Below are 14222 nucleotides of genomic sequence, written 5' to 3' on the forward strand. Positions count from 1 at the left end.
ACTATAGCTAACAATTGCTAACATTAGCTATTTTGGCCCAACGTGTCCAAATCCTCAATACGCAATACTGTGGAAATTCCGAAAAATAGCAATATACTCGCATAATCTGATATAACTCGGTTTAAAATAGCTTCGTTATGATGTTTCTAACACCTATATCAAATTAAATTACAGACTGATATATCTAAAGTTCATTACTGAGCGTTGGAAAATGGCATCCCGAGGTCTCTCTCTGCGTAATGTTCAGCATCGAAAAGAAGGCGTACCTCACTCCTTGGTCTTTTATAACCTCTGAGAGCTACCTAGGAAGCCCATTCCACTTCTCATTGGTTACTGACATCCAGGGGAAGGCGGGGGCAGTTTGTGTCGTTCCATAGGATATACACACGCCTTTAAACTGAACTGACATCAGAGCTTCGCTCTCAGACCTTCGCAAAACCTGTCATGGAATTCGCTGTAAAAAGAGTTCTGTTCCACTCAGAGACATAATTCAAACGGCTATAGAAACTAGAGAGTGTTTTCTATCCAATAATAACAATAATATGCATATTGTACGAGCAAGAATTGAGTACTAGGCAGTTTAATCTGTAGAGACAATTATGCTAATTTGAAACAGCACCCCCTATAGTTGCAAGAAGTTAACGTCGGTAGCCCTGCCCCCTGGTAAACAGTATATGATCGCTGGATGATTCGTTTTAATTCTAATACTGCAGGTAATGGAGTCGCCAATGACTAGGGTTTTCAATTTGTCAGAGCTAATGGTGGGAGCCTTCGGCGTCTCAGACCCCGTAACGGGAGGAGTAGAGACCAGAGAAGGCTTGGCCTCTGACTCAGACTCGCTGCTTAATGGGGAGAACCGGTTGAAAGTTTCTGTCGGCTGAATGAGCAACATCTGTTGAGCATTCCAACAGCATTTCCCTCCAGAAGCCATGAGAAAGTTGTCCGGCTGCGGGGACCGTGCGAGGGGATTTATACTAACGTTACTATCTATACTTACTGTACTTCATCCTTTCCTACACGGAAATTACCCTTGCCTAACGATTGCATCTGAAGCTGGGCTTGCAGCACAGCTATCCTCGCCGTAAGGCGATCGTTCTCCTGTATATTATGAGCACAGCGACTACAAATAGAAGGCATCATGTTAATGTTACTACTTAGCTTCGGCTGTTGGAAGTCCTGACGAACCATGTCCAGATAAAGCTTCCGGAGTGAAAAAGTTGAATGAAAAAAAAAAAATTGAGCGAGGGAAAATTTTTAAATAAAAACGGTAATTAAAAAGTAAAAACCGTAAAGTCGTCAGGTAGCAATGTAAGGTTGGCAACAAAACGCACAGCAACACGTAAACAAGTCTGCAAGTTGTGACCACATGTTGCTTTTACATTTGGCCACAAGTTAACACATTAACTTCACGTAAGATCACATGCAACCACATGAGAAACACATGTTATCAAGTGTAATTCATGTTGGTTTTTCTCTAAGGGACATCATTAAAATGAACACTGACTAAATAGGTGTCAGACCGCTATGGGACCGCTCAGTAACATCCCAGGGAATTCGCTGCCCCAATGCATGTGTCATTTTTAACATGCTTTAACACGCTGTTTGGAGGATGCGTTGAGTGGAACATCAGCTATATGAAAGCTAAGACTTGGACACGAGTATTAAATGATGAACATCAATTCTCATCCTAACATTTGTCCCCCTCCCACTAAGAAATGTTGTTGTTTCATAAATTGACAAAATACACTAAACTTGTTTAGGAACAAAACATTTGGGAAACAATTCAATGTTTAATTCGTTGACTCATGATACCAAAACAATCTGACAGTGATGAGATACTGTAGCCTGCATGAAAAGCATGTTTTGATTCCCAAAAGAAAAACATGGAGTTACTTTTTTTCCTTTTCTTTTTGTTAAAGCTCCACAGGGCTGGAGCAGGCCTGGCTAGCATGCATGCTACCTAGCACGGTCATGTCACTTAAGTCCAGCGATAACTTCAGAAAACAGGTTCCACAGACGTTAAAAACGCTCAAAAACACAGCTGCCACCAATGCAATGCGCCGTTAGGAGGGTTCAGATAGTGGAACATCAGCTGTGTGAACACAAAGACATGGACACCAGACGGCGCTCAATAGGACGTGACCTCCTTCCAGGACATGCGACCACGGTCTCAATTAGTTCACGTGACACAAATTAATTTATAGACACAGGTCAGGCATTAGTAATCAATGAAGAACATCCAATTCTCATCCTTACAATTCTTACAAGTCACATCTAAAGTAACAGATGACCAGATTCTGGTAATAAGGCTGCAATTTATTTCTGATTTCTTTAGATGATGAAGTGTACATGCCCAATGAGGAAGACAGGCAGGAGTATGTGATGAATGAAAATGGCTGCATGTACCAGGAGGAATCAGGTGTGGGAAGGCAATGGTATTATGGTCAGGTACAGTAAAAGGCTACACACACATGCCCCATGCACACACACACACAGATCAAATACCTTAATATCCTATATACTTTACACACACATGTACAGTTGTGTAATTATTGTTCTTTTTTTGAGGCTAGAGGCTGTAATTCTCTCTTGTAGTTTGTGGAAGGGATTCTTGATGCCTGTATCAAAATCTTGGATGACTCACACATGCCTCTAGTAAACAGAGGCGATGCTGTCAAAGTCTGCAGGATAGGCTCTGCAATGGTGAGTGATATTTGCAGATAACTTAAGCACACTACACAAATTCCAAAATGAGCCCTAGTATAAGCACTAAGAAGAGCCAAGTGCTTTTCACAACCACAAGACATACCAAGCGTTTAACCTGAACTTCAGTCTACATCCACAGAATGTGATTTGCAGTAGATACTATACATATTGTCACGCCTGCTTCCGCTCCCCCTCCCTGGCGCTCGAAGGCGCCAGGCTCCCCAGCATTACACACTCCTGCCACCATCATTACGCACACCTGCCTCCACCTGTCACGCGCATCAGTGATTATTGGACTCACCTGGACTCAATCACCTGTGTCATTATCTCCCCTATATCTGTCTGTTCCCCGCGTCAGGATTAATGTTTGTTGGCCTTTGCATACCCGGTTCTGACGCTGTCTCTGTCCTGTTTGATTTCTGTTCCTTATTAAATGTTCAACTCCCCGTACCTGCTTCTAATCTCCAGCGTCGGTCCTTACACATATACAGTACATCTTGAATGAGATATTGCCTCACTAGATTATTTTTATATAATATTTCAGGAAAAAGTGTCAAAAGAGTGTATATTTGTGTCTACATTCAACTGGTAAAAGTTGATTGTGATATGAATAAAGGGAAACAATTAATTAATTAAACACTTTCCTTTTGCATGCTTTTATCAACTTTTATCAACTTACTCTGAACATTTCATGTCAAACTAACCTCTCCTTATGCCTGGTGCACTAATCTCTTTGAGGCGTGTTTCTACATGTTTTTCCATTCCTTGTGGAACCAGATGAACTCCCAGGATGACCGCGGGGTCTTGGTGGGCAACTGGAGCGACGACTACTCCGGTGGCACTGCACCAACCTTCTGGATTGGCAGTGACCAGATCCTGCTCCAGTACGTCAACAAAGGACCCGTCAGCTTCGCCCAGTGCTGGGTCTACGCCGGGACGTTCAACACCTGTGAGTGCCTGATCAATTTCCCTTTTCATTTTCAAATTCAGTCAACTGCTTTATGCCCACCTCACAACATAGGTCATGTGTCTTCCAAATTACCTGTGATTTGCACTGAGGGATTGATGGTCAATAGAAAACAGGCCCATCCAGTTATTAACTGCAGTTTTCAACTAAGAAAAGGTTGCCTTTTTTAGTGGGTAGATCAGCTTTAATATTGCAGATGGATGGATTGTGGTTTCCATCAATATAATTGTCTGCATTGTTTCCAATCTCCAATATATGTCTTTTAAAAAATATTTTCCTTTATTATTTTCCCTTAACCCTACCACCCCTCCCCTAATTGGAGTAAACTAATGGACAACAACACTTAGACTTCTACTTCCAGCTTGTACATACTATATAGATTTTACGGACACAGTGTATTTTAAAATAGTTATTTTTTGTTTGTTTTTAATCCCATCCTTCAGAAACCCTCAAACCATCCCATCTATTTCTGAAGACCATCCAGTTTTGATTTCTATTTGCCAAATATTTTTCAACTGTGATGTTTCACAAAAGTTCTGAACCTTTCTATTCTCGTAGTTTCTACAGATTGTAAATTAAAGAGAAACATTTTTGCTAAGAGTATTATTATAGATTGACTATGCTTTTTAAATCACCCAGCAGTTATATTTACAGAGTTTGCAATAATTCTTCAGCCATTCCTGAACCTGCGACCAAAAACAAGGTTAACGTGAAGAGTACCAAAACAAATTGCCTAATTATTCTGTCTCTTTGCAGCAAAATCTGCAGATCTGGGATGGTTGTATCCCCCATATATACAGTATAACATTCTATTGGTTGCAAGAATTTTGTATAGTAATTTAAATTGAAAAACTCTAAGTTTAGAATCCAGCATCGTTTTGTGTATCAGTTCATAAACCATGGAATCGGTACATCAAAAATCTCTTTTCAACTATTTTGCGATCTATATGGCACAGCTCCAAATGATATTGATATACTTTTTTATTTATCACAATTTTCTTGAACCAATTCAGGTCTTTAAAGGAGGGCCGACAGACAAGTTCCTTACTTTCCCCCCCTTCCAATTGCCTCATCCATTTTTGCGGCAATGCTGCAATTAGTTTATTTTTTAGAAGAGCAGGCATTTCCATATATTTTTGTTCGCTGCATGTGTGACATAACTCCACCAGTCCTATTTAGGATATTATTTACAAAGATTATACCGTTTCTAAACCATTTTTCAATTCTTTTAAAAACCAATTTGCATATTTGAGTTTAACCATAATATTTGTACTATCTTTTCTGGTGGATTAAACTGAAATTGCAACCAACATTCTATGACTTGTTTTAAAAATAGCGATATTTTGGAGATTATTTCATTTTCAAATAATTGAAAGTGAGAGGTTGTAATCTGAATAAAGGGGAAAATGCCATTCTTGAACACGGGGAGAGACATTCTTACTAATCTGCCAGAGAACCAGTAATTTTTTAAGTATACTAAATTTTGTATGACTGAAGCCTTTAGTGAGAGGTATAAAGCTTTAATATTGAATCATTTCTGCCCTCTGAATTCATATTCATTATAAACTGGTTTGTAAGTCGCTCTGGATAAGAACGTCAGCTAAATGACTTAAATGTAAATGTAAATGTAAACTCAGCAATAAAAGAAGCGTCCCTTTTTCAAAGATAATTCAAATAATAATTGAAATAACTTCACAGGTCTTCATTGTAAAAGGTTTAAACATCGTTTCCCATGCTTGTTCAATGAACCATAAACAATTAATGAACATGCACCTGTGGAACTGTCATTAAGCCACTAACAGCGTACAGACGGTAGGCAATTAAGGTCACAGTTATGAAAACTTAGGACACTAAAGAGGCCTTTCTACTGACTCTGAAAAACACCAAAGGAAAGATGCCCAGGGGCCCTGCTCATCTGCATGAACGTGCCTTAGGCATGCTGCAAGGAGGCAAGACTACTGCAGATGTGGTTGGGGCAATAAATTGCAAAGTCCGTACTGTGAGATGCCTAAGACAGCACTACAGAGAGACAGGACGGACAACTGATCATCCTCGCAGTGGCAGACCATGTGTAACAACACCTGCACATGATCGGTACATCCAAACATCACACCTGCGGGACAGGTACAGAATGGCAACAACAACTGCCCGAGTTACACCAGGAACACACAGTCCCTCCATCAGTGCTCAGACTGTCCGCAAAAGGCTGAGAGAGGCTGGACTGAGGGCTTGTAGGCCTATTGTAAGGCAGGTTCTCACCAGACATCACCGGAAACAATGTCACCTATGGGCACAAACCCACTGTCGCTGGACCATACAGGACTGGCAAAAAGTGCTCTTCACTGACGAGTCACGGTTTTGTCTCACCAAGGGTGATGGTCGGATACGCGTTTATCGTCGAAGGAATGAGCTATACCCCGAGGCCTGTACTCTGGAGCAGGATTTATTTGGAGGTGGAGGGTCCGTCATGGTCTGGGGCGGTGTGTCACAGCATCATCGGACTGAGCTTGTTGTCATTGCAGGCAATCTCAACACTGTGCGTTACAGGGAAGACATCCTCCTCCCTCATGTGGTACCCTTCCTGCAGGCTAATCCTGACATGACCCTCCAGCATGACAATGCCACCAGCCATACTGCCCGTTCTGTGTGTGATTTCCTGCAAGACAGGAATGTCAGTGTTCTGCCATGGCCAGCGAAGAGCCCGGATCTCAATCCTATTGAGCACATCTGGGACCTATTGGATTGGAGGGAGGCCATTCCCCCCAGAAATGTCCGGGAACTTGCAGGTGCCTTGGTGGAAGAGTGGGGTAACATCTCACAGCAAGAACTGGCAAATCTGGTGCAGTCCATGAGGAGGAGATGCACTGCAGTAGTTAATACAGCTGGTGGCCACACCAGATACTGACTGTTACTTTTGATTTTGACCCCCCTTTGTTCAGGGACACATTATTAATTTTCTGCTAGTCACACGTCTGTGGAACTTGTTCAGTTTATGTCTCAGTTGTTGAATCTTACGTCCATACAAATATTTACATATGTTAAGTTTTCTGAAAATAAACGCAGTTGACAGTGAGAGGACGTTTCTTTTTTTGCTGAGTTCATAAATAGGCCTTTTTAATTTTGTCTGGTTTACCATATAATTAAAAAAACAATTCACTGGGTGAAGGCAAGGCCATAAGCAAATAGGTAAACTGGCATGTGACTAAAGAGTTAATCAGGGTGATTTTTCCACAATCAGACAGGTATTTTTACTTCCATGGTAGCAAGATCTTTTCTATTTTTGCTAACTTTCTATTAAGATGTATTGTAGTGAGATCATTTCTTTCTTTTGGGAAATGAATACCGAGTATGTTCACTTTACCGTCAGACCATTTTATTGGTAAACTACACAGTAATGTAAAAGTAAAACATTTGTGTGATCCAATAAGTAATATAGTACAGTACACTAATCATAATTTGGTTGCAATCATGAGAGGTTAGGAAAATTATCTAGATCCTGAGGCTGTGGAGGGAGCCAAATTGTGGCTTTAAAAGAAAACATGAATCATCAGCGTACAATGACATCTTTGTTTTTAAGCCCTGGATTTCTAATCCCTTCATGTTAATGTTGGAACTGATTTTAATAGCTAACATTTCGATGGCCATAACAAATAGATATGCCGATAGTGGACAATCTTGTTTTATTCCATTTGACGGTTTAATACTTTCTGAGAAGTAGACATTATTTCAAATTTTACAGCTAGGGTTACTATTCATAACTTTAAATCGAATCAAGTCAAATTTTATTTGTCAAATACACATGGTTAGCAGATGTTAAAGCGAATGTAGCGAAATGCTTGTGTTTCTAGTTCTGATCATACAGTAATATCTAACAAGTAATCTAACCTAACAATTTCACAACAACTACCTTATACACAAAAGTAAAGGAATGAATAAGAATATGTACATAAAAATATATGAATGAGTGATGGCCAAACGGCATACGCGAGATGCAGTAGATGGTATAGAGTACAGTATATACATATGAGATAAGTAATGTAGGGTATGTAAACATTATATAAAGTGGCATTGTTTAAAGTGGCTAGTGATACATTTATTACATACATTTTTCCATTATTAAAGTGGCTAGAGTTGAGTCAGTATGTTGGCAGCAGCCACTCAATGTTAGTGATGGCTGTTTAATAACAGTCTGATGGCCTTGAGATAGAAGCTGTTTTTCAGTCTCTCGGTCCCCGCTTTGATGCACCTGTACTGACCTCGCCTTCCGGATGATAGTGGGGTAAACAGGCAGTGGCTCGGGTGGTTGTTGTCCTTGATGGTCTTTTTGGCCTTCCTGTGACATCGGGTGGTGTAGGTGTCCAGGTAATTTGCCCCCGGTGATGCGTTGTGCAGACCTCACTACCCTCTGGAGAGCCTTACGGTTGTGGGCGGAGCAGTTGCCGTACCAGGCGGTGATACAGCCCGACAGGACGCTCTCGATTGTGCATCTGTAAAAGTTTGAGTGTTTTTGGTGACACGCCGAATTTCTTCAGCCTCCTGAGGTTGAAGAGGCGCTGCTGCGCCTTCTTCACCACGCTGTCTGTGTGGGTGGACCATTTCAGTTTGTCCGTGATGTGTACGCCGAGGAACTTAAAACTTTCCACCTTCTCCACTACTGTCCCGTTGATGTGGATTGGGGACTGCTCCCTCTGCTGTTTCCTGAAGTCCACGATCATCTCCTTTGTTTTGTTGACATTGAGTGTGAGGTTATTTTCCTGACACCACACCCCAAGGGCCCTCACCTCCTCCCTGTAGGCTGTCTCGTCGTTGTTGGTAATCAAGCCTACCACTGTAGTGTTGTCTGCAAACTTGATGATTGAGAGATGTTGTTACCTACCCTCACCACCTGGGGGCGGCCCGTCAGGAAGTCCAGTACCCAGTTGCACAGGGCGGGGTCGAGACCCAGGGTCTCGAGCTTAATGACGAGTTTGGAGGGTACTATGGTGTTAAATGCTGAGCTGTAGTCGATGAACAGCATTCTCACATAGGTATTCCTCTTGTCCAGATGGGTTAGGGCAGTGTGCAGTGTGGTTGCGATTGCGTCATCTGTGGACCTATTGGGTTGGTAAGCAAATTGGAGTGGGTCTAGGGTGTCAGGTAGGGTGGAGGTGATATGGTCCTTGACTAGTCTCTCCAAGCACTTCATGATGACGGAAGTGAGTGCTACGGGGCGGTAGTCATTTATCTCAGTTACCTTAGCTTTCTTGGGAACAGGAACAATGGTGGCCCTCTTGAAGCATGTGGGAACAGCAGACTGGAATAAGGATTTATTGAATATGTCCGTAAACACACCAGCCAGCTGGTCTGCGCATGCTCTGAGGATGCGGCTGGGGATGCCGTCTGGGCCTGCAGCCTTGCGAGGCTTAACACGTTTAAATGTTTTACTCACGTTGGCTGCAGTGAAGGAGAGCCCGCAGGTTTTGGTAGCGGGCCGTGTCAAGTGGCACTGTATTGTCCTCAAACCCATTGTATAAGAGATTCTCCAAATTGAAATATTCCACGCATGTATATATACATTTCAGTCATACTTGATCAAAAGCCTTTTCTAAGTCAGCTATGAATACCAGGCCTGGTTTCCCAGAATTTTCATAGTGTCCTAATTGTTTCCAGTACTTGTGTTAGATTATGTAAAATCAAATAAAATCAAATGTATTTATATAGCCCTTCGTACATCAGCTGATATCTCAAAGTGCTGTACAGAAACCCAGCCTAAAACCCCAAACAGCAAGCAATGCAGGTGTAGAAGCACGGTGGCTAGGAAAAACTCCCTAGAAAGGCCAAAACCTAGGAAGAAACCTAGAGAGGTACCAGGCTATGAGGGGTGGCCAGTCCTCTTCTGGCTGTGCCGGGTGGAGATTATAACAGAACATGGCCAAGATGTTCAAATGTTCATAAATGACCAGCTCGGAAAGGACCAACTCGGAAAGATAGGTAGGAGCAAGCCCATGTAACGCTTTGTAGGTTAACAGTAAAACCTTTAAATCAGCCCTTGCCTTAACAGGAAGCCAGTGTAGGGAGGCTAGCACTGGAGTAATATGATAAAATTTTTGGGTTCTAGTCAGGATTCTAGCAGCCGTATTTAGCACTAACTGAAGTTTATTTAGTGCTTTATCCGGGTAGCCGGAAAGTAGAGCATTGCAGTAGTCTAACCTAGAAGCAACAAAAGCATGGATTAATTTTTCTGCATCATTTTTGAACAGAAAATGTCTGATTTTTGCAATGTTACGTAGATGGAAAAAAGGTGTCCTTGAAACAGTCTTGATCAGTTCGTCAAAAGAGAGATCAGGGTCCAGAGTAATGCCGAGGTCCTTCACAGTTTTATTTGAGACGACTTTACAACCATCAAGATTAATTGTCAGATTTAACAGAAGATCTCTTTGTTTCTTGGGACCTAGAACAAGCATCTCTGTTTTGTCCGAGTTTAAATGTAGAACGTTTTCAGCCATCCACTTCCTTATGTCTGAAACACAGGCTTCTAGCGAGGGCAATTTTGGGGCTTCACCATGTTTCATTGAAATGTACATCTGTGTGTCATCCGCATAGCAGTGAAAGTTAACATTATGTTTTCGAATGACATCCCCAAGAGGTAAAATATATAGTGAAAACAATAGTGGTCCTAAAACGGAACCTTGAGGAACACCGAAATGTACAGTTGATTTGTCAGAGGACAAACCATTCACAGAGACAAACTGATATCTTTCCGACAGATAAGATCTAAACCAGGCCAGAACTTGTCCGTGTAGACCAATTTGGGTTTCCAATCTCTCTAAAAGAATGTGGTGATTGATGGTATCAAAGGCAGCACTAAGGTCTAGTAGCACGAGGACAGATGCAGAGCCTCGGTCTGACGCCATTAAAAGGTAATTTACCACGTTCACAAGTGCAGTCTCAGTGCTATGATGGGGTCTAAAACCAGACTGCTCTTTAAGTAGTTTAGTTGGAATAGGGTCCAGTATGCAGGTTTGGTATGTCCAATGTATCAGTCATGTAAAAAAGCTGTCTGATTAGGATGAATAATATTCAACAATAAAAAAAAATATTCTGTGCGCTACGCATTTTGCTAGTATTTTTCATCACAAAACTGAAATGTAAGGGGCCTCCAATTTTTTTATGGACTGGATCTTTATATATTTACCACTTGGGTTCTGCCTCAGTAATAATGTAATCAGACCTTCTTGTTGAGTATCTGATAATCTACCAGTTTAATAGGAGCTTTTAAAACATGCTAATAAACGGTCCTCTGAATACGGTACATCAAAAAAAGGTTTGGTATGCCATCCTGCCCTGGGGTTTTCCTGGACATAAAGGCTTTAATTGCACCAATAAGTTCCTCCTCTGTAATTTGGCCTTCTCATGAGTCTTTCTGTACAGCTGTTAATTGTACATTATTAATAGAAAAAAAATGTTGGTTAGTGGAGATGGAGGAGACTGAAACGAAAATGTATGATTAAAATACTTTGCCTACTCTTTCAAAATATTCTTTAGTGAATCATGGGTGACTGTTATTTGTAACAAGTTTCAGTAAATTATTTTTGGTAGCATTTCTATGTTGAAGATAAGAAATGATTTGGTGCATTTTTCCCTTATATTCCATCCAGTTTGCTTTATTTTTTATAATATATTACACTTGATCTTTCTTGAATAAGTTCCTCCATTTCTTTTTGTTTTTCCTCAATCATATTCTGTGCCTCTATGGGAAAGTTTTTATTGCTATTTATCTGTCCCTCTATTTCATTTTTTTGACCTAAATTGCTTTTGTTTTAAAGATGAGTAATTGAATTGCATGGCCTCTAAAGGCACATAGATGAATAAAACAGAAAGGGTATTTTCTCCACGATTTGAGGGATGCGCACATGCTGCTCTTCTTTGTTGAGCGCTTAACAAAGAAACAGATACTTCTAGTTGCTTAATTTAGTTATTCATGCAACTTGTTGTGATACAAATGTTCGGCTATATGTTTTGATTTTTAATACATTGTAAGGCTGCATGATGCACCTCTAATGATGATTTGAAAAAAGTTGCATCAAAGGCATGCTTAGTTTTGAGAGGGTTGTACACACTTCATCAATGGAACTCTTTTGGTTTAATTAATTTATTACCATCTGGTGTAACTGCTAAACTGCTTTCTGACTGTACACTGTACTGCATGATTGTAGCAGGTTTACTAATGCGTTAGTTCTATTAGTTCTAGTTGACTATGACATGACAACTACAGTATGTAGGCTGTGTATAGAATGGTGAAATGGTTTGGCTTGGAAAGGTTTTTTCGCCTGTTCAGACAGCTGTTGTGTTGTGCACTGGTGTCCACAATGGAAGGGAAAAGGTGAGAGGAGGAGAGCGTGTAGATAGTTACGAGAAGGAATTATATACAGTTGAAGTCGGAAGTTTACATACACCTTAGCCAAATACATTTAAACTCAGTTTTTCACAATTCCTGAAATTTAATCCTAGTAAATATTCCTTGTCTTAGGTCAGTTAGGATCACCACTTTATTTTAAGAATGTGAAATGTCAGAATAATTGTAGAGAGAATGATTTAATATCAGCTTTTATTTCTTTCCATCACATTTCAGGTGGGTCAGAAGTTTACATATACTTGATTAGTATTTGGTAGCATTGCCTTTAAATTATTTAACTTGAGTCAAACGTTTTGGGTAGCCTTCCACATGCTTCCCACAATAAGTTGGGTGAATTTTGGCCCATTCCTCTTGACAGAGCTGGTGTAACTGAGTCAGGCTTGTAGGCCTCCTTGCTCGCACACGCTTTTTCAGTTCTGCCCTCAAATTTTCTATAGGATTGAGGTCAGGGCTTTGTGATGGCCACTCCAATACCTTGACTTTGTTGTTCTTAAGCCATTTTGCCACAACTTTGGACGTATGTTTGGGGTCATTGTCCATTTGGAAGACCCATTTGTGACCAAGCTTTAACTTCCTGACTGATGTCTTGATATGTTGCTTCAATATATCCACATAATTTCCCTCCCTCATGATGCCATCTATTTTGGGAAGTGCACCAGTCCCTCCTGCAGCAAAGCACCCCCACAACATGATGCTGCCACCCCTGTGCTTCAAGGTTGGGATGATGTTGTAACGGCATTCGACCAAAGTGCAGCGGGTTTTGAATACATAATGATTTAATAAAAGCAAACGACGAAAACACGAAAACAAACACTTGGAAGGATTACAAAAATAACAAAAACGAATGTAGACTGACCTAAACCATAAGAACTTACATATAACACGAAGCACGTAGGAACAGGTACAGACTATAACAAACGAACGAACAAACGCTACAGTCCCGTGTGGTGCGCAGACACAGACACGGACGACAATCACCCACAAACAAACAGTGAGAACAACCTACCTTAATATGACTCTCAATCAGAGGAAACGTCAAACACCTGCCTCTAATTGAGAGCCATACCAGGCAACCCAAAACCAACATAGAAACAGAAAACATAGACTACCCACCCAAACTCACGCCCTGACCAATAAACACATACCAAAACACAGAAAACAGGTCAGGAACGTGACAGATGTTCATCGGCTTGCAAGCCTCCCCCTTTTTCCTCCAAACATAAATATGGTAATTATGGCCAAACAGTTCTATTTTTGTTTCATCAGACCAGAGAACATTTCTCCAAAAAGTACGATCTTTGTCCCCATGTGCAGTTGCAAAACGTAGTCTGGCTTTTATGGCGGTTTTGGAGCAGTGGCTTATTCCTTGCTAAACGGCCTTTCAGGTTATGTCGATATAGGAATCGTTTTACTGTAGATATAGACACTTTTGTACCTGTTTCCTCCAGCATCGTCACAAGGTCCTTTGCTGTTGTTCTGGGATTGATTTGCAATTTTCGCACCAAAGTACGTTCATCTCTAGCAGACAGAACGCGTCTCCTTCCTGAGCGGTATGACAGCTGCGTGGGCCCATGGTGTTTATACCTGTGTACTATTGTTTGTACAGATGAACGTGGTACCTTCAGGCGTTTGGAAATTGCTCCCAAGGATGAACCAGACTTGTGGGGGTCTACAATTTTTTTTCTGAGGTCTTGGCTGATTTCTTTTGATTTTCCCATGATGTCAAGCAGAGACATGGGGTTTGAAGGTAGGCCTTGAAATACATCCACACGTACACCTCCAATTGACTCAAATTATGTCAATTAGCCTATCAGAAGCTTCTAAAGCCATGACATCATTTTCTGGAATTTTCCAAGCTGTTTAAAGGCACAATCAACTTAGTGTATGTAAACTTCTGACCCACTGGAATTGTGATACTGTGAATTATAAGTGAAATAATCTGTCTGTAAACAATTGTTTGAAAAATGACTTGTGTCATGCACAAAGTAGATGTCCTAACCGACTTGCCAAAACTATAGTTTGTTAACAAGACATTTGTGGAGTGGTTGAAAACAAGTTTTAATGACTCCAACCTAAGTGTATGTAAACTTCCGACATCAACTGTAAACAACAAGTAAAGTGATCATGCTGTTTTTATGTGGCTGCTATGAAAGT

General features: G+C 40.9%; 1 protein-coding gene across 1 annotated transcript in view; it reads left to right on the top strand.

Annotated features, from left to right (window-relative positions):
- The window catches only part of LOC129822806 (coagulation factor XIII A chain-like), a 44523-nt gene that overhangs the window by 18600 nt on the left and 11701 nt on the right, over positions 1 to 14222 (top strand). Inside the window, exons 5-7 of the mRNA XM_055881229.1 lie at positions 2336 to 2448; positions 2596 to 2703; positions 3484 to 3655. Of these exons, the coding sequence (XP_055737204.1) occupies positions 2336 to 2448; positions 2596 to 2703; positions 3484 to 3655 (393 nt within the window). The remainder of the gene's footprint in view (positions 1 to 2335; positions 2449 to 2595; positions 2704 to 3483; positions 3656 to 14222) is intronic.

The sequence above is a fragment of the Salvelinus fontinalis genome, chromosome 25 (assembly GCF_029448725.1).
Source record: "Salvelinus fontinalis isolate EN_2023a chromosome 25, ASM2944872v1, whole genome shotgun sequence".
NCBI classification, from domain to species: Eukaryota; Metazoa; Chordata; class Actinopteri; order Salmoniformes; family Salmonidae; genus Salvelinus; species Salvelinus fontinalis.